At 36.2% G+C, this 23,974-nt stretch overlaps 1 protein-coding gene and 1 non-coding gene across 5 annotated transcripts in view; both read right to left on the bottom strand.

The window, feature by feature from the left end:
* LOC106977302 (E3 SUMO-protein ligase RanBP2) overlaps nt 1-23,974 on the bottom strand; it is a 75,939-nt gene that overhangs the window by 40,018 nt on the left and 11,947 nt on the right. For all 4 annotated transcript variants that reach the window (XM_015074781.3, XM_027069402.2, XM_053200341.1 and 1 more), the window contains 7 exons: nt 16,332-16,399; nt 14,832-14,943; nt 14,186-14,338; nt 8,910-9,140; nt 8,422-8,567; nt 6,133-6,325; nt 2,015-2,102 (listed from right to left, as the gene is read on the bottom strand). In XM_015074781.3, coding sequence (XP_014930267.1) covers nt 2,015-2,102; nt 6,133-6,325; nt 8,422-8,567; nt 8,910-9,140; nt 14,186-14,338; nt 14,832-14,943; nt 16,332-16,399 — 991 coding nt within the window. The remainder of the gene's footprint in view (nt 1-2,014; nt 2,103-6,132; nt 6,326-8,421; nt 8,568-8,909; nt 9,141-14,185; nt 14,339-14,831; nt 14,944-16,331; nt 16,400-23,974) is intronic.
* Nucleotides 23,809-23,945, bottom strand: LOC113602635 (small nucleolar RNA SNORA42/SNORA80 family). The gene has a single exon (XR_003424115.1). It is a non-coding gene; the product is annotated as a small nucleolar RNA SNORA42/SNORA80 family (small nucleolar RNA).

Raw genomic sequence — 23,974 nt, forward strand, 5'->3', positions numbered from 1 at the left:
CTCAGAGCCTGGAGCCTGCTTCAGATTCTGTGCCTCCTCTCTCTCTGCTCCTCCCCCACTCATGCTCTGTCTCTCAATCCTTCAAAAATAAACATAAAAATAAATATATATATACATACATACATATATATATAAACAAAAACAAAAACAAAAACAAAAAATAATTATTTCCAGGCCACACTCCCAGAGACTCTGATTCCACAGGTTTGGGGTAAGGAATCTATTTTTAAAACACTCCTTAGATAAAGTTCTCGTACCTGCTGTAACATGGATGCACCTTGAAAACACTATGGTAAGTGGAAGAAGCGTCAGTCACAAAAGACCACACAGTGTACAGTTCAATTTATATAAAAATGCCCAGAATAAGGAAATCTAAAGAGATAGAATATGAATGGGTGTCCAGGACTAGAGGGTTTGGGGGAAAATGGGAAGTGACTACTAATGGGTATGACGTTTCTTTGCAAGGTGATGAAGATGTTCTAAAATTGTGGTGATGGGTGCACAATTCTGTGAACATACTAAAAACCACTGAGTCGTACATTTATATAAATTATATAGTTATGTGAATTTACTCTCAATTAAGCTGTTTAAAAAAAAAAAAAAAAAACCACCACTCCTTGAAATAATTCTGCTAGTCAGTCAGGTTTGGTTACCACCAGACTTATCTCTCCAAAAATTTGCAGAGACAGATTCAGGAATGCCCAGATCAAAGACATTAAAATACAGTTCATTTTACTAACTGTAATCCTGCAAAAGCATCTGTGACAGCCTTGCAAGGCAGACAGGAGACATAAGAAGAAAATACAAAGTTACTTCTTTAAGGACTGAAAGTCCACCTCTCACAAAAAAGCAAGCTATGGGATAGAGGAGCAATATAAGCTTTGACCAACAGCCTAACTACAGACAAAACTTAGAGTAACTTTAATTTAATACTACTACTTGCTCTTTACAAAGTTCATTCAATTTTATATCAAAATTGCTTCTTATATAAAGCATTATGCTTCTTCAGCTCATTGCCTGATTCACTGGCCATATGAACATCTTGAAGTTTCTGCCTCAGCAAAACCAGATAATATGTAATAGACCTTTAAGATCCATCCCAAATAGTCAAAAGTGGAAATAAATTTACAAATTCTAAAAGCCTAACAGTATGTAAGTATATATCTTTTATTTTCTTTACTGTGTGGTCAGTTCCTTAAGAGATCCATTACTTCACCTTTATATCCTCCACAGCATTATCTTAGAAACTACTGATGTTAAATGGCTGACAAATCAGTAATTATTCTTAGTTCAAGAAGCTCATTAAAATATCAAATGGAGGGGCGCCTGGGTGGCGCAGTCGGTTAAGCGTCCGACTTCAGCCAGGTCAGGATCTCACGGTCCGAGAGTTCGAGCCCGCGTCAGGCTCTGGGCTGATGGCTCAGAGCCTGGAGCCTGTTTCCGATTCTGTGTCTCCCTCTCTCTCTGCCCCTCCCCCGTTCATGCTCTGTCTCTGTCGCAAAAATAAATACACGTTGAAAAAAAAAATCAAATGGAGGCTCTAGCAGCTAGATAAAGGAGGGATTAAAGAGTTTCTCCAGGGGCGCCTGGGTGGCTCAGTTGGTTAAGCGTCAGACTTCGGCTCAGGTCATGATCTCACGGTCTGTGAGTTCGAGCCCCGCGTCGGGCTCTGTGCTGACAGCTCAGAGCCTGGAGCCTGTTTCGGATTCTGTCTCCCTCTCTCTCTGACCCTCCCTGTTCATGCTCTGTCTCTGTCTTAAAAATAAGTAAACGTTAAAAAAAAAAAAAAAAATTAAAAAAAAAAAAAGAGTTTCTCCATCCAGAAGCAAACAATATCAAACATTTGTTACCTTCTGAAGAAGACACTTCTAGTTCTCTTTCGCCCTCACCAAGATGGCAAAGAGAAATGATTATGCAAAGTATCTCCTAAACAGACAGGATTATCATAAGGTGTACTCTAACAGAGAAATTTCTTTTTCTTTTTAAAATAAAACTAATTAAACGTTACCATTACCTGATTGGCTCAGACGATCATAGGCCATCATTTCCAGTAGACTTTGTCCAACTTCTCCTTTTATTAATTTAATCTTTGGTCTTGGAACCTGATAATTTTAAAATCAAGTCTTAATTTAGTGATACCCATATTTCTAACAGTAATATGTTCCTTTCTGTTACATTGCACTTTTTTGATGATGAACAATTAACCAATGGTTAAACTGAGTAGGAGTTGCAGTTTTTCAACTGAATAAACCGGGAAATCAAGGATTTAGTTAACATATAAAAGTTGTCTACAAACATTAACGTCCAAGAAATTACTTTCTACTATAAAAGCGTCTTCAAATGCCACACTACACACAGTACGCTTTCAAAGAGCATGGATAATATGGGACACCACTGGGATAAAGTGGTACAGCCAAGAGAGGAAAAGGGACTCCAAGCTGTGTCCTATGAAGAGCTGAAAAAATGATGAAGAAAATACAATAGTTCCCTTCAGATATTAAGAAAATCATTCACAAATGAGTTCAATGTTTTTAAATAGTACCAAAAGAAAAACACCAATGGGTAGCAGGCTGAAAAATACTTTTGCTACACATAAGGAAGCACTAAGACCCAAACTATCAAAAATGCAATGGGCTATCTTGAAAAGTAGTGAATGTTCAATCACTGAAAATATTCAGTCACACACAACAGGCACTTACTAGAGATAGCCCTTTAAAAGGAATACATGAGTAGTTAGAGTAACTGCTTTTAAATTTCAATGACTTTCTTAATTGGTAGTGGTCTGGTGCAACTTCTGTAAAGTTGGAAATTTGGCAAAAGCCCTACAAATTATAAATGCATAAATACACTTTGATTCTTCTTTCAAGAATTTATTTTACCCATAAATTTTCACATGTGAAATACCACAAGTTATTCATTAAAGAATTATTTGAAATAGCATAGCAAGAAAGTAAAAGTAACCTAATGACTTGGTTTTAGGGAACTGTTTAAAAAAAAAACCCCAAAATTACAGTACCTTCATAGAATGGAATGATATGCAACCATATCAAAACAAATGAGGATGCAATACTCATGCTATGTTTTCTATACCAACATGGAAATACCACCAACACGTATTTCATTAAAATAAGCAAAGGAGGGGCACCTGGGTGGCTCAGTCGGTTGAGTGTCTGGCTTCAGCTCAGGTCATGATCTCACAGTTTGTGAGTTTGAGCCCCGCGTCAGGCTCTGTGCTGACAGCTTGGAGCCTGGAGCCTACTTCGGATTCTGTGTCTACCTCTCTCTGCCCCTCCCCCCGCCTCAAAAATAAACATTAAAAAATGTTTTAAAAAGTAAAAAGCAAAGGAAATAAAAATGTACAGAATGTATCTATCTGTAACTTTTTAAGGGAAGTAGGAGTGGGGCAGTGTCTATTTGCTTATATATGCACAAAACATTTCTTGAAGAACTCACAAGAAATGAGTATTATTAGTTCCCCCAGGGAAGAGAAAAAATGACTGAAAGAACAGAAGTAGAAAGGAATTCTCACGGTATACTCTTATACACCACTAGAGTTTTAAACCGTATGAATACAATCACTTTTCCAAAGACATTAATTTTTCAAAATATATTCCTTGAATCTAAAATCTTCTTATTTTGAATTTTAGAAACATTAGACTTATGCTTTTATCCATAAGTTTTCTAAACATGATGGCAAACTGTTTCTGAAGATGTTGAAGAGCACACAAAATGAAAAACAAAATGTGATATAATTCATTTTGCTTTCAAACTGACCTCAATTCATAAAACTGGCCCCTTTTACAGCTATCATTTGTGACTAATTAGTTATCAATCCACTCAGTCACGTCATCCCAAGCCAACATATCCTCATCTGAAATTAAACAGTTTCAAGAAAGACTGTGTAATGCCTACCTGAAACGCAGATACACTTACTAAAACCACAACATTCCCTTGATCAAGAGTCTGAAAATCCTACCATTAAAAATGCTAGCCTGACAGGATTCCTTAAGCACTCCTATGCAGTCTACACTTCCTCTGTATGCTTATAATCATTTGATAATTAAGCTTTACAACACATGGTAATATAAAATTCAAGCATCTAAGAGGTTTCCATTATTTATCCATTCAATGGAAATGTGTAGTAGGTAAAAGAGAAGTACTGAAGTGGACGTCTATATGCTGAAATGAGACAATGGAAAAACAGTGAAAAAAGCAAAATGTTAGACAGTAGATAAAGCACACCTTCACTGAGGCAAAACAGTTTTAAAAGCAAAGAAAGGAGGGGCGCCTGGATAGCTCAGTCAGTTAAGCACCTGACTTCGACTCAGGTCATGATCTGTGGTTCATGGGTTCGAGCCCCACGTAGGGATCTTGTGCTGACAACTCAGAGCCTGGAGCCTGCTTCGGATTCTGTGTCTCCCTCTCTCTGCGCCTCCCCTTCTCATGCTCTCTTTCTCAAAAAATAAACATTAAAAGAAAAAAAAAAGTAAAGGGTGTGTTTTATGCTTACATATGCAGAAAAACTTCTAAATATTCAAGATACTGATAATAGTCTTTGTCTTGTAGGAAAGATTTGAGTGAATGGTTTAAGAAGGAAATTGAGGGGCACCCAGGTGGCTCAGTCAGTTAAGCATCTGACTCTTGATTTCAGCTCAGGTCATGATCTCATGGTTTGCAAGTTCATGCCTGGCACTGGGCTCTGCACTGACAGCGTGAAGCCTGCTTGGGATTCTCTCTCTCTTCCCCTCCCTGCCGCTCTCTCCCTCTCTCTCAAAATAAACTTTAAAAAAAATAATAAAGAAAGAAGGAAATTTAGTTTTTACCACTAAAAAGGGTCAAAGTTTAAAACAGTTGACCACATTAACTTAAAAATATATATTTAAAAAATTAAGAGTCCCGTTTCCATTAAAAATAACTCACTTCTTTGAAGATTCTTTAATAATATTAACCGTAAGAACCTTTTAGTGCCTACATAAATTAGCAACTTCATTAGCTTCACTCTATTTTAACTAATACATGTATTCTTGATGAACCTAAATGCTTCTGCTGAGCAAACAGGAGCACTTAACATCATGGGATGAGTATCAACAGTGTTTAAAAAAAGATCTATATAATATGAACTAGAAGGAGGAAGCTTCCCTAAAAGTACAGTGAATCCTTTTTTCTTTCCCTCAAGCAAAGGATAGTTCACTAAAACTAACAATTATTCTTATAAGCCAGGCCCTTTGAATTTTGGGGCAGACTGCTTATTTCTTTTCATTTCAGAATATTAGCTAACTAAAGAAAACATTAAAACTACAAAAATGGATTGGGGAAGGGTTAATGGCATCTCATCATCATAATGGTTCACATTTTGGCATCTTTCCTTCATGTCATATTCTTTAAAAAAATTTTTTTTTAATTTTTATTTATTTTTGAGAGAGACTGAGAGAAGGCTTAAGTGGGGGAGGGGTAGAGAGAGGGAGACACAGAATACGAAACATGCTCCAGGCTCCGAGCTGTCGGTCCACAGCCCAATGCAGGGCTCAAACCCACGGACGGTGAGATCATGACCTGAGCCGAAGTCGGACGCCCAACTGACTGAGCCACCGAGGCACCCCGTTCGTGTCATGTTCTATGTATAAAGAAAGGAATTACATTTCCAAAGATGAAGAGATACTGTTATATACTGTAAATAATATCACCAATGTTATATACGTATTACATACATTATGTGTTTCAATTAACATGTTAAACACATTCTTCTATCACAGCTTATGTAACCATCCCCAAAACTTACTTTTCTGTCCAAGTTATGCATGCACATCTTTTTGAATCAAATTTTATCCATATTTGAGATTATTTCCTTATTACAGGTTCCCAGAAATGGCAGAGTAAAAAGATCAAACTCTTCAAAGTGGTCTTCCAGTAAGTCAAGCAATAGAGACTGCCACCAGCAATGCATCAACATACCTGTTTCACCTCACCAATACTGTATAAATATTCTTATTTTTCACCTTTCAAATAAACTATTTCAACTTCAATTTTACAGATTTATTCATATTTTCAATATATACCAGGACACATCTCCATGTAAAATACAACAGAGTCTCAGTGAAATGTCAACTACACCCAAAACTAGGAAAAGCTTACCTGAAACGCTATAAGATAGCACAATGCAGCCAGTTCAGAGAGAGCTCGCCATTGCAGATCACTATGCTGACCCATCTTCAAAAGCAGAGAACCAGCATGCATGTAGAAATGCCCTTTTACTTCTAAGAAAGTAGTTGAGAGTTCATCATTTCCACCCACACAAGATTTCACAGACTGAAGAGCACTATCAAAACTGTAATATTAAATTATTAAACAGGTATTAAACCTATTGCATTGTGAATAATCACGGTTTCATGACTTAATTAAAAATTAACAAAGGAATTTATTTCAAGCTTCATCTTTCACATTCAAACTAATAATCCTTTCTCTATTTTATAAATCATGAATCATCTAGTGTTTGTTTTTATTCAACATACTTTCTATACTTCAAGCTTAGCCTCGAGAATATCTTATTCCAAACAGTTATTTCCAGCCCTCCAATCACAGAAAAGCTACAAATCAGAAGATAAGATTACTGGGGCACCTGGGTGGCTCAGCTGGTTAAGCATCTGACTCTTGGTTTCAGCTCAGGTCATGATCTCACAGTTTCATAGGTTCAAACCCCACATCAGATTCCATGCTGACAGTGCAGAGCCTGCTTGGGATTCTCCCCCTCTCTCTGCCATTCCCCCACTTGTGCTGTCTCTGCCTCTCTCAAAACAAATAAATAAACTTAAAAAAAAAAAAAAACAAAGATAAGATTACTGTCCATGGTGTATGTTCCATAACTGACCAGCACAAAACTGGAAAACTAAAATATTTTCCAGTTTCTCCTAGATCATATGGTTTCACTATTTAATTCAAAGGTGGAATTTCTCAAATTAGACATGCCATTTTCAAATTATAAGTAAATAACTGATAAGATATTTGGGATAACTACAGGCTTAAATTGAATTTCTATTATTTGTAAATGTACTAATTAGTGCTTCTAAATTCAAATGGCCCTCAGCATCCTCACTTTGTAAGAAAAGCAACACTTGATAAAAATGTGAAGCATGATTTCTAAATAGGTTATAACAAGTAAGTTCCAGGAACCCCCTGGTTTCTCAAGACCCTTTCAGGGTATCCATGAAGTTCATATTATTTTTTTAAGTTTTATTTATTTTGGGGGGTTAAGGGGCAGAGAGAGAGAGAGAGAGAATCCCAAGTAGGTTCTGCACTGTCAGTGTGAAGCCCAATGTGAGGCTCGACCCATGAATCCTGAGATCATGACCAGAGCCAAAACCAAGAGCCAGATGCTTAACTGACTGAGCCACCCAAGTGCCCCAAATTTAAATTATTTATAGTACCCCTAAGAAATTGTCTTTTCCACCCTCATGTTCTAAGGTGATCAAAAATGTTTGAGTATATAACCCATATAAAAGAAAACATCCTAAATATTTTCTAAAATAATCTGAAAGTTGAAGTGTTTTGGATACCACCCTTACTCGCCACTTAGAACACTAAGAAATTCTTCAAGAAACTACTGTATCCCCTAACATCAGATGGGGAACAAAAACTACTTTTCAAGCAAATGCACAATCTATACCAGAGACTGACAAACTACTTCTATAAAGGGCCACATACTAATATGGCTGGGCAGGCATATAATCTCTGTCACAGCTGCTCAACTCCAACACTGCCATATGTAGGCAGCCACAGATAATACATAACAAGAGGCACAGCTGTGTTCCAATAAAAGCATATTTACAAAACCAGGCAGTGAGCCATATCTGGCTTAGAAGCTCTGGTCAACCCCTGCTCTCAACTAACATTCTCATACAAATCCAAGTGATGTTTTTGTTCAATGAAATTTATTTTAATAAATGGAGATATGATCCTGAGAATCAAAATTTAGGAAAACAGAAAAATCATACATTATATTTTAGTTATCTTGTTTCTAAGCAAAAACATTAAAAGTTTTCTGAAATGTTGGGGATACTAAATGCTTCTACTAAAACATCTGACAGATGGAAGTCTATTTTGATTTTCACTCAAGATTATATATCATTTTTGAAATAAAATATGAAATAGCAGAACATTCATTTGCAGGACTACTAAGCATGCCAAAATTGGATACATAACTATAATAATGTAATCAAGTCTGTACAGTAACACAGTTCTCTAAAAAATCAAAGTCATACAAAACCAATTATAATATCCCCAAAAAAGACGTTAGAGAGTTAACTATCACCCCTGGGTATTTTATAGAAACAGTGACCCAGTAAAGATGGTTAGACCAGTGAACTGAATCACTACAAAAAGAAAATCTACAATTGACACCAAAGTACTTTCCTTAAGTCGACATACCTTTCCAATAATTCTCTACTTTCTTGCACATCTCTGGTAGAGAGCGTAAGAAGCATAAGGTTAGCATAGGCCAGAAGTAGATCTTTATTGGCACTTTGCCAGCTACTTTTATCAGACTCCAAACACTGTGAAGATTCCATATATTCCTGTTTTGTAGAAAAAACACTCAATTACAAAGCTTTACCAAGCATTTTAAAATTAGTTTTATGTCTAGTTTTAGGTCTATCAACGCTTTTGCCCATCCTTATACTCATTAAACCACTGATTTTTACATCAACCTATGAAAACACCAAAAGCATATATATTTATTGCATTTATCTCTCCAATCTACCCATTATAAAACTGAAATCATCCTAGTAAAAATTTCATTTCAGAGTTGCTATACATAAATGGAAGAAATTTAAGTCTCAGAGAGCACCGCTAAAATACAAAAGAATGTATAGTAATTATCTACATAGAAGCATAGAGACCCAAGAGTTTTTACCTACCTTAAGGGTCTGTACAACACATGAATTCCATTGTAAACTTGAACGCAAAGTTATGTTTTTCTCTGCCTCATGGCAGTGGGCCACAGCATCCTTCAATCTTTTATTTGAGCGATATAGCTCTACTAGTCGGATGTTTACATAGACATCATCAGGTCTTGCATAAAGTTCTGACTGAATCAAATCAAAAAGTTTATTCCATCCATCTTCACCTTTGCAATCTAAAAGCTGTTCCTATTAAAAAAAAAAAATCAATGATTTAGAGAAATGCCTGTGCACGTTTAAGCACATCATGGTTCCTATGAACACCATTCCACTGTGTATGGCTTTAGTAAATTATCACAACTAGTACCATCCTATATATCCCAACTCTCATGGAAGAAAGCTGCTCCCAGCCAGAAGCTAAACCTCAAGAAACTTAGGTGGAGAGAAACATCTGGGATTACATAATAGCAATGGTTGCCCACATAAACCTCACAGATGGCCAGGACTATTGCCCCACATCCCCGTACATCCCAGTCACCACTAGAAGCATAGCTTTCCTGTCAATCCTCATACCAAGGTCCTTATCCTCTAACTGTTCTGCACCTCCATAATCTGACTCAATCCCTATCCACTCTGCTCCCACTTTAAAGCTTCTATTCTGCTATCTTCTCAGAGTCCTCACCATCTAGCCTTAACTAAATGGAGTATTACCTTGAGATAACCCCCATTACTTCTCTGCCAAGGTAGCCTTTTCTCTGTTAGCCTACATACAAGTAGAGGAGGTACAGTTAGTGACCTACTCACCTCCAAATCATATATCCCCCCCCACACGTTTATAATCCTGTCTTCCAAAGGACATGCTATCTAATTCTTCCACTCATTCCTCATGAGCAGCTGGAATACAACACTCTTCCTCCATTCCTAATAGCCAACTAGTATCAGCAATTGAAAGATGAGCAAAGATATACAATAGCCTGGCTACTCGGTTCTTTAATTACCTCATCTCCATGGCTTTGCTCTACACTCCAGCCTCAGCCATCCATTGAGCACTGACTTGGGTCTTCAAAGTCTGTATTTTGGTCACACTGGTTAGATCACTATACCCCTCTTATTCTTTCACCTCACTGTGGGCACACATACCCTCACTGCCACATATATTTGTCTCTACCACATGGAAAGAAAGCTGTCTTCAATACACTGATATCACCAAGTTTTAATTTTCTACAAAACACATATTTTCCTTCTCTGTCAAACTAAAATGCCATAATCCCTAATATTCATAATCACTGCTTGCTCACAGATGCCCTCAATTAATTCCCTCTACCTTTCCTTAGAAGAACCCTACTATCTGCTTCCTTTGAGCCTTATATACTAACAGTTGAGCAGTAGGGGACAGGACATTTGGGAATTTGGGGAAATCACAACCAGCCTAACTGACTTTCATAACCTCGAGACTCCAAACCGGTAATGCCTAGAACAAAACTCTACTTGACCTCTAACAGATTCACTTTCTCCATTCTCTGAAAAGGTTACTTCAGAGGTACCTGGGTGGCTCAGTTGGTTAAACATGAGTTCAAGCCCTCTGTTGTTGAGCTCTATGCTGCCAGTGTGAAGCCTGCTTGGGACTCTGTCTCCTTCTCTCTCTGCCCCTTGCCTGATCTTTTTCTCAAAATAAATACATAAACATTAAAAAAAAAATCTGTAAGTAAAAGATCAATACCTTCATGGCTGCTTTTCAAAAACTCTACTCTCATATCCAAGAGAAAAAGCCCTCTCACCAATATTTTCATTCATTAAACAAATGCCAAAAAACTACTTACCTTAGTTAAGTCTTAAATTTTAGAAAAAATAGAATTGCATTTCAAGCTCAAAAAAATGGGGGAAAATCTGATATAAGAAAGGTTTAGCTTTAGACAACAGTGTCTTTAAAGTTACTAAAGAAAATCACCATCCTTCAGAAGCAGCTCATTTTTCTTTTTTTACAATACAAGAAAAATAAACTCCTACCAATATATATGTTCCTTAATGTTAATGTCATCAAATAAATTGGATTGTCAAGGCCAATAAGGAAATTATATTTCAGGCATAACACAAAGACAATAAGGTAAAGAAATCTACACACTTGGACCTGACATTTCAGATTAATATTTAAAACCCAGCTGCTTATTATAGGAAGAGGAAAACAATGTTACTAGTTTATCTCTAGGGTTGTTTTTATATTTTTTTAATTTTTATATTTATTTTGAGAGAGAGAAAGTGTGTGCAAGTGGGGCGGGGAGAGAGAGAGAGAGAGAGAGAGAGAGAGAGAGAGACACAGAGGAGAGGAGAGGAGAGGAGAGGAGAGGAGAGAGGAGAGAGAGAATCCCAAGCGGGGTCCACACTGTCAGCATGGAGCCGAATGTGGGGCTCAAATTCACCAACTGTGAAATCATGACCTGAGCAGAAACCAAGAGGCGGACACTTAACCAACTGAGCCACCAGGTGTCATGGAGTTTTTTAAATACTTTAGATTCTAAAATCTGTACACAGTTGTTCATATGAGGTAAAAGCCAAAAACTGGAAACAACCAAAATATCCATCAAAAGTAAATGGTTAAGGGTGCCTGGGAGGCTTGGTCAGTTAAGCATCCGACTTCAGCTCAGGTCATGATCTCGCGATTTGGGAGTTCGAACCCCACGTCGGGCTCGGTGCTGACAGCTCAGAGCCTAGAGCCTGCTTCCAGATTCTGTGTCTCCCTCTCTCTCTGCCCCTCCCCTACTCATGCTCTGTCTCTCTCTGTCTCTCAAAAATAAATGTTTAAAACAAAAAAGTAAATGGTTAACCTGTGGAATATATCCACACACAAAATACTCAGCAATAATAAAAAGAACAAACTACTGATACACCCAACTTGGATGGATCTCAAGGACATTACATTCAATGAAAAAAAGCTGACCTCATAAGACTGTATACTGCATGATTCCATTTATATAACATTTTGAATTACAAATTTATAAATATGGAGAACAGATAGTAACTGCCAGAGTTAAGGATGATGGGAAGGAGAGGGGTGGGTAGGACCATAAAAGGTGAAGCTTGAGGGAGATCTTTATGATGATGTAGCAGTTCTGTACTTTTAATTGCAGTAGTGGTTATACCAATCCTTACATGTGACAAAATGAAAAAGAACTATACACGCACATTGTACCAATGTCAAATTCCTGATTTTGATATTATACTATAGTTACATAACACATAACCAGTGCAGAAAGCTGGGTGAAGTATACATAAAACCTCTCCGTACAATCTTTGCAATTTTCCTGTTGAAAACAAATTATTTCAAAATAAATTCTATCAAAAATATGTATAATGGGGCGTGACGGAACTATTAAAAACAATATACAATTGACCCTTGAACAATACAAGTTTGAAATGCACAGGGGTCCACTTACATGTGGATTTATTTTCAAAAGTAACAGTATAATACTATACATATATTTTCTCTTCCTTATAATTTTCTTAAAATTTTCAATTTATTTCAATCGTAAGAATACAGTATGTAATACATATAGCATACAAAATATGTGTTAATTGACTGTTTATATTACCAGTAAGGCTTCCTTCCAGTCAACGGTAGACTGTTAATAAAGTTTTTAGGGAGTCAAAAGTTATATGCAGAGATGCCCAGCTGGCTCAGTCAACAGAATATGCAACTCTTAATCTCAGGGTTGTGAGTTTAAGTCCCATGTTGGGTGTAGAGATTACTTGAAAAAATAAAATCTTAGAAAAAAAAAGCTGCATGCAGATTTTTGACTGCATAAAGTGGGGGGGAATCATGGCCCCCAGCCCCCATATCGTTCAAGGGTTAACTACACACTTAAAATGTTTGCCTAACAAATTTGTAAAGACTTGCTCCACAAGAGTTACTTAAGTAAACTACATTTACTCAGTAAAAAATAACAATTAGAATTGGTCAATACATTAGCAAGACCTTCCTATTATTTTTAGTAATTATCTGTAACATACTGGAGAAACTACCTTTTTTCTTTTGCTTGAAAACATCACTATCCCATAACATAACACTATCCTTTTTTTCCCAAAAGATTTTATTTTTAAGTAATCTCTACACCCAACGTGGGGCTCAAACTCACAACCCTGAGATCAAGAGTCACACACTCTACCAACTGAGCTAGCAAGGTACCCCAATTCCTTCCATTTTTAGGTAATAGTTCTTAAAAAGCTTTAAAATAGGGCGCCTGGGTGGCTCGGTCGGTTGAGCGTCTGGCTTCTGCTCAGGTCATGATCTCGTGGTCTGTGAGTTCGAGCCCTGCATCGGGTTCTGTGCTGACAGCTCAGAGCCTGGAGCCTGCTTCAGATTCCGTGTCCCCCCCTCTCTCTGCCCCTCCTCCACTCATGCTCTGTCTCTCTCTGTCTCAGAAATAAACATTAAAAAAAAAAAGGCTTTAAAATAACACTAACCTGTCATTCTTTTCACCCAATAAAGCAAAATTTTCTATCAGACCTCAATTTAAGTCTTAGCTCTGCCATGTAGCTACAAAACTGTAAAATCCCTAAAATATTAATCATTTCATAAGGGTAAATGAGATACCACTTGTAAAACATAATAGTATCTTAAAAACACAGCGTATGCTCAGAAAGGTTTTGAAGAAAAAAAAAATTTGTTCTGCCATTTTTTACAGATATGACATATAACTCTGTATTAGTTTAAGGTGCACAATACAATGATTTGAGACATGTATATAGTGAAATGATTTCCACAGTAAGTTTAATTAATATCCATCACTTCACATGGTTATAAATTATTTTTTTCTTGTGATGAAAACTTTTAAGATCTACTTGCTCCCTTCACAGCTTTCACATATACAATATGGTGTGGTTAACACTAGTCACGATGTTATCCATCATATCCCTGGAACTTATTTTACACACAGAAGTTTGCACCTTTTGACCACCTTCATCCATTTTCCATCAACTCCTACACCTACTGGTTTAAGGTTTGCTACTGAAAAGTCACTTAAACTCCAAATATCAGAAATGGTTGTGACTTAAGTTTTCCCTGACTGCTTTATTTTTTTAAGTTTATTTATTTTGACAGGAAGTATGAGGGAGAGAGGAATAGAAAGAAAGGGAAAGAGAGAATCCCCAGCAGGCTCCACAATGTCAGCACAGAGCCTGACACAGGGCTTGAGATCATGACCTGAGCCCCAAATCAAGAGTCAGATGCTTAACCAAATGAGCCACCCAGGCACGTCCCCAACTGCTTTTATTATGATTTATTTTATTCAGTTTTTTACCTTTAGTTTATAAATTGCAGGACTTCCTGGGAAAAGTTTAGCTGCTCTTTCAACCCAATATTTTGCTCTTCCATCAGTAACATCATTTTTACAAAGCAATTCTGCAATCTTCAACACAAGATCTTTTTGTGTTGGGTTTAATTCCACTGAACGCTGATATCAGAAAAGAAATAATAAAATTAGTACGATTCCTAAGGTACCTACACTCACCTATAAAAGCTAAAAAGTTATTATTGTCCACACTAAAAACTTTTCTAAATGACAATGTGTTACTTAAAAATTGTTAAAATTAAAGTGCCTTGGAATTTTTTTGCAGATGAATTAAATAAAAATTATGTTTTTATTAGGTAAATATCAAAAAAAAAAAAAGAAAGAAAATCACTTACAAGAACAGCATTTCTGACCATGTTAGACTTAGAATTTATAGGTGTTAATCTTTTACAAGTGCTAACTTCTTAATGATTAAATTACAGTGTACATTGGGCCAAATAATTTAAAATCTGTTCTAATCTGTATTGCTTAATAGTACTATGATACCAACGCTTATTTTCATGGCATCCATAAAATATATTTGAATTTATTATATAAACTACGCTGGGCATATGTGTGGTGGTGCAAAGGCTATATTTTAATCTTAACAGTTTACCTTATAACATTCAACAGCCTTGTCTATATTTTCCTCAACTTCATAAAGAAGACCAAGAAATCTGTGAGCTTTGGGATCCCTTTCTTGCACATTAATATATGTAGATATATATCTGTATAAAAATAACAATATAAAAATAAATAATCTTTAAATTTTCACATTCAGAACTCTATGTAAATACTAACCAAAGAGAACATCTTAAACCAAAGCAACCACTAAACTAATTGACATTGTTATTCTAATTATTGCCTACCACTATTTATTTACAGTAGAATATGCAGACAACTCAAAAGTATCCATAATAAACACAAACATACATACAAAAGTGACAATAAATTCATTCTACCATTAAATACTACATTTACCAAATGTTTTTTCTAATGCTACTCACACATAAGAAATGAATGCATAAATTGCTTTTTCTTCCTGATATTTTGGTAAAGCACTTAAAGGGTTTTACATAGGAAGCAGAAAATGATTATAGTAAATATTTTTAAAGTATCATAATGCAAAATACTAGGAGTAACAACTTCCCAAATAACAACCAAGAGAATGTATTTACCTTTTTTTTTAAAGTAATCTCTACACCCAATGTGGGGCTCGAACTCATGACCCAAAGATCAAGAGTTGCATGCTCTACTGAGTGAGCCAGCCAGGGTGCCCCAAGAATGTACTATTCACCTTCTAAATAAAAAAATAGTATCTAACAGTACTGTTCCCATCTAAAATAGAACAGAGGAAAACTTACTAAATAAACTAGTAAATGTAGGTAATTTCCATTTCTTACATCAAGTAACAGCTAAAAAATAAGTTAAACATCTTCAAGGCTCAGTGAGTATTATCTAAGAGAAGTTAGACCAAAGACCAAATCTGAAGGAAAAAGTGTCACATTAATAAGGAACAGTATTGACAGCCCCACTGCTGTTAAATAAAGGTGTTATCATTTTCCTTACTTAATAGCATTTCCATCTTCCCATTAATGCTTTAACCTGCCTGCCTTCCCTTCTAATTTCCTGCCTTAAGCCACTCCCAATCTATCACCAACCTTCTTTGCCTTACAGATGAGACAAAGCTTCAGAGTGTTACCTACTGAGTCAATTAAAGATCTTTTATAGAAGCTATTCATTCTCCTGCCCAGAAATCACAGTTTAATTTTATATTCATTGGTAATTTTCAAACTGATTAAATAGGTATCTAACCAGAAAGAAATTAAAAATAAACACGGTTCTCTTTTATTCCTTAGAAGTGTTTTAAGCCTAATGATTTCTTGTCCTGAGTATAAACAAGCAGCAGGCATGCAGAAAATACTCATTCTAGGCTCAATCTCCATGGAATTGAGGCTAGTTCTTTATAACAGTCTGAAGTGATCGAATACTTTATTTCCAGGACATGGAAGAAGAAGAACTGCTAAAACATCATATTTTCAACCATTTCAAGTAAGAATACAAGGGGAAAAATTGATTTTAGAAAACTAAAGTATGTTTACAGTTTGGTACTTACTTTTTAGCAAGATCGTATTCTTTTACTTCATAGTACAGCTTTGCAAAATAGAATCCCTTCATTGACTTCTAAAAAAAAAAATTAAGAGTTTTTACTTTTCATATTTTGAACTTAAAAATTTGTCCTAATGAGATTAATATTAATATATTTGATTTCTGTTCACCTAAAAGGTAGGAAAAAAACTGCCTGTAGAAATGCATACATATTGTAAAAGTCATGACTCCATGTTTTATAATTCTCATCATAAAACAAAAAATAAATTTAAAAAACAGCAAAACAAAAGACGATGTCAGAAATTAAGAATTTATTACCAGCAAGAAACCTGAAAACCATGCAGTGCCACTCTCTCACTTTAAAGATAACTAAACTGACAGAAACCTGTTTTCTTAAGGAAGGTGCGGTATACTAGAAACCTCTCTTCTCTGGTCATATGTAAGCCTTTATGGGGAAAAATAAGCAGGTACTTCCATTCCAGTAAGGCACCGGGGACTCTCTGGTCCAGGTACTGTTATCTCTACAGATCACTATTTTACCCTCAAGGAATTAAAAAGGCAGAAATAAAAGTTGAATTCTTCCAGTAATAAGCCAAGTCCACATGCTGGCTCTTTTATTCCCAAGTTTAAAATGCTGGGACACACCAGATAATGTTGTACACACATGATAAAAGAGTACACAGCCATCAAACACCTAATCTTTGAAAACTATACAAGGACACAGGAAAAAAAAAATCAATATATTAAGTGAAGAAGTCTACTACAAGGCAGTATGTTTTCATTTATTCTTTTTATTCTAAAAAATGCAGATTTAGGATTTGTTCGTTATGCCTACTATTATTCACCAGGCACTGTTCCAGGCACTGGGGAACCAGTAGTACACAAAAACATCAGTCGTCACGAAGCCTGCATTTTAGGAGTGGTGACAAGCAAACTGTTATCCATACAGGAGCAAAACAGAGTGCTATTTTATACTATTTCATCTATTATTTACAGTATGTCACATTTTAAACAAAGCTAAAATCAGTATTCATCTCACAAATCACAGAATCCTAACTAACATTGTGCCCATTTAGTTGTTTCTTCTTTCCTAGTTGGTAACGGTGCTGGGGCACAAATAGATTCTATAGATTTTATAGATAAAAAATTCTATAGAATTTATAGATTCTATAGATTTTATAGATAAAAAATTCTATAGAATTTATAGATTCTATAAAGTAAGAGAGAGACAGAATTGTCAGAAAAGGTCTCATCAAGGAGATATTTGATCAGATACCTGAAGTGATGTGGTTATCTAGGGCAGACTAGGCAGCACCTCAATTACAATAATTTAATCCCCACTGTTTACTATGTTTCAACTTTTCCTTTTCAATGAAACCTACAGAAAATACTCTTAAATCACATTCATCTTCTTACTCTTCTCATGACTTCAAAGATACCAGGCTCTCTAGTTTGACTTCTACCTTAGTAGCACTCCTTCTCAGGCTCTTCCTCACAGACCTCCCCTAGTCCTAAACCCTCTACCCTTTCAGGAGAGCTCATCTGCAACATATACTGAATCTCACCTATGACCACTGATATGTTGACTATAAAATATAGACCTTTGGCTCTCATTTTTCCTGAGCTCTAAACTTATGTGCAAAATATAAAATATCATCACCAAAACCTGTCAGTTCTATGTTATCTCAATCTACTAGTTTTTCTTTCTTTTTTTTTTTTTTAATTTGAGAGAGAAAGAGAGAACAAGGGGGGGTGGGGGGAGAAGGACAGAAGGAGACAGAACTCCAAGCAGGCTCCACACTCAGCACAGAGCCTAACATGGGGCTCAATCCCACAACCCTGGGATCATGACCTGAGCCGAAATCAAGAGTCAGATGGTAACCATCTAAGCCACCCACGCGCCCCTCAATCCATCCATTTTTCTACAGCTCTGTTGCTATCACCGAAGTCTAAGTCTAAGTCTCTCTAGGACTTCTGAAAAAGTCCTAATTCGTTCCTGCTTCCTTGTATATATTTTTCCTCCCATCTAATTCATTCACCAAAGGGGTATAATTTCAAACGTAAGACAATTCATGTTATGCCTTTGCTTAAAACTTAAAATCCTGCCATGGCTTCCAATTATACTTTGAAAATGCCCAAATCTCTCACCAAAGACTAGCATGATATGGCTCCTATCCAGCTCTTTACTTCAACTTTACTTCATCTGGCCTTTGCATACTATAGTTTAATTTTAGCCAATGACTAAAACCAGAATGCATCTCTAAACGGGGGCAGCCCTGAGGAATGTTTTAAACAATCTGGCCAACAGCAGGCATTAATGTGATATGATTTCCATCCAGTGTTTTCAATGTCATAGAAATTCAATGAATGTATGTAAATGAAAAAGAAACTATAATTCCCTTAAAGTAGACCAATGCCTCATCATCTAAATAAACACACATGAATGAACAAACAAGACTCTCACTATCCTAATTAAACCACAACTAAGGGGAAATAAGTTTCAGAGAATCACCTGGCCCTCCAAAAAAACAAAAACAAAAAAAATCACTCTATTGGGCATGACTCCAGTCTGGCACAGTGAAACAACGAGAAGTGTAGAATAAGAGGGAGGCCACCTGTGCCACTCACCTCCCTCTCACCTCCCCTGTACACGTTGGGGAAGCAGGGCTGGGTCCAGTATATCTGTCAAAAACATAACACAGGTATCCTTAGCTGAGTAAAGAGAGCAAACTCCAGTGAAGCAAAAGGGGGAAAAAAAGAAAAAAAAACTACATTTTCAGTAGGAATACAGACCCAGAAAGTGGGGTCTCTGAATCCTTCTGATCTTTTTCAGTTTTGAGGAGATGTTGGAAAAGTTACCATACTAACTTTGGGCAACCAAACCCTCAGAAATCTCACTGTTTGGTCCCTGATATCACTTCTTCCTATCTTCGTGAAGCAGAAGTCACCTATCACTGTATTGTTCACTCACTAAGAGAACTAGGTTTATTGAGATCTTCACCCAACACGAGCTGAGTTTAGACCTTAAGGAGACAAACTGATTTGACTCTGATGACAATGGGTTGTTTACATAATAATCTGCTCAGTACAAAGAGGAGCCACAGTTCAGACATCAACTGCCTGCATGAGCTTACCAGATGAGCAACTAAGACATATGAGGTTCTGACTAAACACTTACAGAATCCCATCTAGGCAGGACAACGCAGCAGCACAGTTGTGGTTCAGACAATTCTGGACAGCACTCTCCCACTGTCTTCCCTGACTGAAGTACACCTTCTTCATTATTTCTCACAAAATCCTGTTTATTTCCTTCACTGAATTCATACAGGTCATAATTATTTTTGTTATTATGGGTGTCTATCCCTCAAAACTGTAAGGCTCCACTAAGGTAAGGCCCCTGTGGCTTGTCCACCACCATGGAACCAAGAATATTAACTGGCAGGTGTCACATATTCACGATTTACTGAAATACACATAAATTTGTGTACCCCTGATTATTTCCTAATAAATTCCTAAAAACTAAATAACTAGTTCAAAGAATATAAATATTTGAACCGTTTGCTATACTGCCAATTTTCCCTAAAGTGTCTACCTATTTACTTCCCTACTCAGTATTTGAATGCCTAAGTCAGAGTGCATATTCTTCAAAATTAATTTTTCCCATTTCTTCAATCACTAATTTGGTAAGTAGAAGAGGTATGACTAAGTCAACCTGGTATTTCTCTGATTAAGAAGATCAGTTTCTAATATTCACACTGAAATATTTATAGTATCAGTTCGCTGCTAACATACTTTAGCCATTCTCAACTTTGAAAGGACAGAGAAAAGATTATCTCACTAATTTTTAAAGAGTTCTTAAAACCCTTAATGGTTCTTAAACCATACTGACATTTGAGGGCTTTTTACAAAGCTTTCCCAGGTTGCCACCTTTAATTCAGTGTTTAATGTGTTTGTGAAATAAAGCTTCAACTTGTATGCAGTAAAAACTATCTTTGCTGTTCATTTTTTTCAAATTATATGGTAAAAAGATCTTTCTCATATGAGATTAATACTCATCTATATTTTCTTTCAGTTTCTCTAAAATTACTTTTAAGTCTAAAACTTAATTTGGTCAATAATACAGGCTAAAGCCCAATTTTTTTAAATAAGTTATTAAACCAAAAAAATTCATTAAGTGGCAACTGTTCAAGTAACATCTACTAAATGATCCATATGATCCATATTTTCTCCACTGCTTTGGAATGTCACTTAGCAATGCCACAAAAGTCTTCTGTTATAGCACCTTAACTTAATAAAACCCCTTTCCCAGGACTCCTGGGTGACTCAGTCAGTTGAGCATCCAACTTCAGCTCAGGTCATGATCTCACATTTCATGAGTTCGAGCCCAATATTGGGCTCACTGTTGTCAGCACAGAGGCCGGTTCAGATCCCCTGTCTCCCAATCTCTCTGCCCCTTCCCTGCTTGAGCTCTCTCAAACTAATTAATTAATTAATTAAACATCGCTCACAAATGGGGGAGGGACACAGAGAGACAGAATCCGAAAAAGGATCCAAGCTCTGAGCTGTTAGCACAGCGCCCGATGTATGGCTCAAACTCACAAACTGCAAGATTATGACCTGAGCCAAAGTCAAATGCTTAACACCCAGGCGAGGCCCCCAAGCAGTTTTTTCAACTCATAAAAGTATATATACAAATTTTCTATTTGGATATCACACTCTTTCTTCTCTTAAGGAACCAATACTGCTAAATCATCTTTGTTTTTTCTTCTTAATGTTTATTTCGGGGGGGGCGGGGAGGAGGGAAGAGAGAGAGAGAAAGAGAATTTGAGTGGGGGAGGGGCAGGGAGAAAAGGAGACAGAGAATCCAAAGTAGGCTCCGTGCTGTCAGCTGTCAGCACAAAGACAGACGTGGGGCTTGAATCCACCCACCGTGAGATCATGATCTGAGCTGAAGTTGGACACTCAACCGACTGAGCCACTCAGGTGTCCCAAAATCATTTTCAAAGAGCCTAACAAAGTGAGGGAAGAAACACGGCAATGACAGAACATGGATGTGGACAGTTATTAGGACAAAGAACATGAATGTGTTTTTCATGCTAAGGAAAAACTGCCAGTTGAGAATTTGAATGAAAAAGGAGAAATCAGGGCTCAGAAAGCTGAAAGGGATGAGAACAAAAAAAAAAAAAAGGCGTCAGGGAGGAATGTTGAAGAGGAAATATACAGAGACTCATAAATATGGAAAACAAACAGTTACTGGAAGGGTTGTGGGGGGGATGGGCTAAGTAGGTAAGGGGAACTAAGGCATCTACTCCTGAAATCATTGTTGTACTATATGCTAACTAATTTGGATGTAAATTTTAAAAAATAAAAAATAAAATTAAAAAAAAAAGAGGAAATATATGGATAACAGAATAATGAATAGGGCCTGGTGGTTCACTGCCAGTAGTCTCAGTTTACCAAAGAGGCAAGGTAGTTTGATGCATAAAACTTGTGAAGAATTTGAGGTGGACAGTGAAGTTCTAATACAGTGACTGAAAGGAAGAAGATAAGGTGGTGGGTGATCAAGGACTGGTAAATGGCCCAGAAATAAACACTCACATGTATACATAATCTCTAACAAGGTTGTCAACATCATTCAATGGAGAAAAGACAGTCTTCAACAAATGGTGCTGGGAAAACTGGGCATCCACATGCAAAGGAGTAAAGCTGGACCATTATTTTATACCATGTGCAAAAATTAACTCAAAATGAATTAAAGACCTAAAACTACGATTCAAAACTATAAAATTCCTGGAAGAAAACACTGGAATTATATCAGACTGAAAATTAAAGTAACTATGACTAATACACTAAAGATCCCAAAGGATAAAGTAAAACACATGAGCAATGTAAGCAGAGAGATAAAAATTCTAAAGCACTAAAAAGAAATTCTAGAGAAGAAAAATAGAAATAAAGAAAGCCTTTGATGGCTGAAGTAAGAATCTCCAAGCTTGAGGATATCTCAAAAAAAAAAAAAAAAAAAATCTACAAAGTGAAAAGCAAAGAGGAGAAAAATAAGGAAAAATAAAATAATATCCAAGAATTATGGAACAACAAAAGGAAGAACATCCATGAAAGAGGACTACAATAAAAGAGAAGAGATGAAGGAATACGAGAAATATCTGAAACAATAATTACTGAGAATTTCCCCCAATTTAATGTTACACAAAATCCCACAAATCCAGGAAGCTCAGATCCAGGATGCTCAAGGAACATCAAGCAGAATAAATGCCAATAATATTAATTCACCTACATATATCATATTCAAACAACTGAAAATAAAAGACAAATGACATATAAGCTAGAGAAAACTGACCTCACCTATAACAGAAGCAAAGGTAAGAAATTAACTTCTCAAAAATTACACAAGCAAGAAAAGAGTGGAATGAAATATTTAAAATTGAGAGAAAAAAACAACAACCTAGAGTGCAGTACTCCATGAAATTATCCTTCGGTAAGAAATATTTTTTTTCTCACACAAACAAAACTGAAGGAGTTACCAGTAGAGTAAATCTTAAGTTCTCATCACAAGAAAAAAAATTTCTGTGGTGACAGATGCTAACTACACTTACTGTGGTGACCATTTCACAATATATATGAATACTGATTATGTTGTATGCCTGAAATTAATATATTTTATGTCATTTAAACCTCACTAAATACATAAATCGGTAAAAATACATGGTTAGAAAAAGATATACCAATCTAACACTAATCAAAAGCAAACAAGCAAGAATAGCTACATTGATTTAAAAAAAAAACACACTTCAGAGCAAACAAAGTGATCTGGGATCAAGAGGAGCATTTTGATAAAGTGGTCAATTCTTCTCCTAGGAGACATAGAAGTTCTTAACGTGGTATGTATGCACTTACACACAGTACATGTAAGGTAAAAAACAAAACACTATGTGTGTGTATATATATATTAAAGATATATATATATAACATATGGAATATATATACATATTCCATATATATATATATATATACAGAATATATATATATATGGAAACTTCTATTTCCCTCTATCAGCAATAGACCCAGCAGGCAGAAAATCAGTAAGGACATAATTGAACTAAACAGTATCATCTATCAACTGGACATAATTGACATCTATGGACTACTTCATCTAACAACAAAATATACATTCTTCTCAAGCTCACATCAAACATTCACCAAAATACACATTATGGGCCATGAAACACACCTGAACAAATTTAAAAGAACAGAAATCCTATAATGTATGATTTCAAACCACAATCGAGTAAAAGAAAGATAGCTAAATAATTCCATATTTAGAAATTAAGCAACAAACTACTAAATTATCCATGGCTAGAAGATGTCTCAAGACAAATTTTTAAGTAGTCTGAACTAAAAAAAGAAACATACTTATCAAAATTTGTGGGATACAGCAAAAGCATTGTTTACAGAGAATTTTTTTTTCACACTGTACAGTCCCCTTCAGTGCTCACAGCCCACCAGTGAGGAGGCTGGGCAATGGTTCAGGGCTGCACACTCCTCTGGCACGGGTACACTATGAAAGGCCCACAGAGAAGGGTCTGCCATCATTCCATCACCATGCACTAGAGAGAAATTTACAGCAACAAATAC

The sequence above is a fragment of the Acinonyx jubatus genome, chromosome A3 (assembly GCF_027475565.1).
Source record: "Acinonyx jubatus isolate Ajub_Pintada_27869175 chromosome A3, VMU_Ajub_asm_v1.0, whole genome shotgun sequence".
Taxonomy (NCBI): Eukaryota; Metazoa; Chordata; class Mammalia; order Carnivora; family Felidae; genus Acinonyx; species Acinonyx jubatus.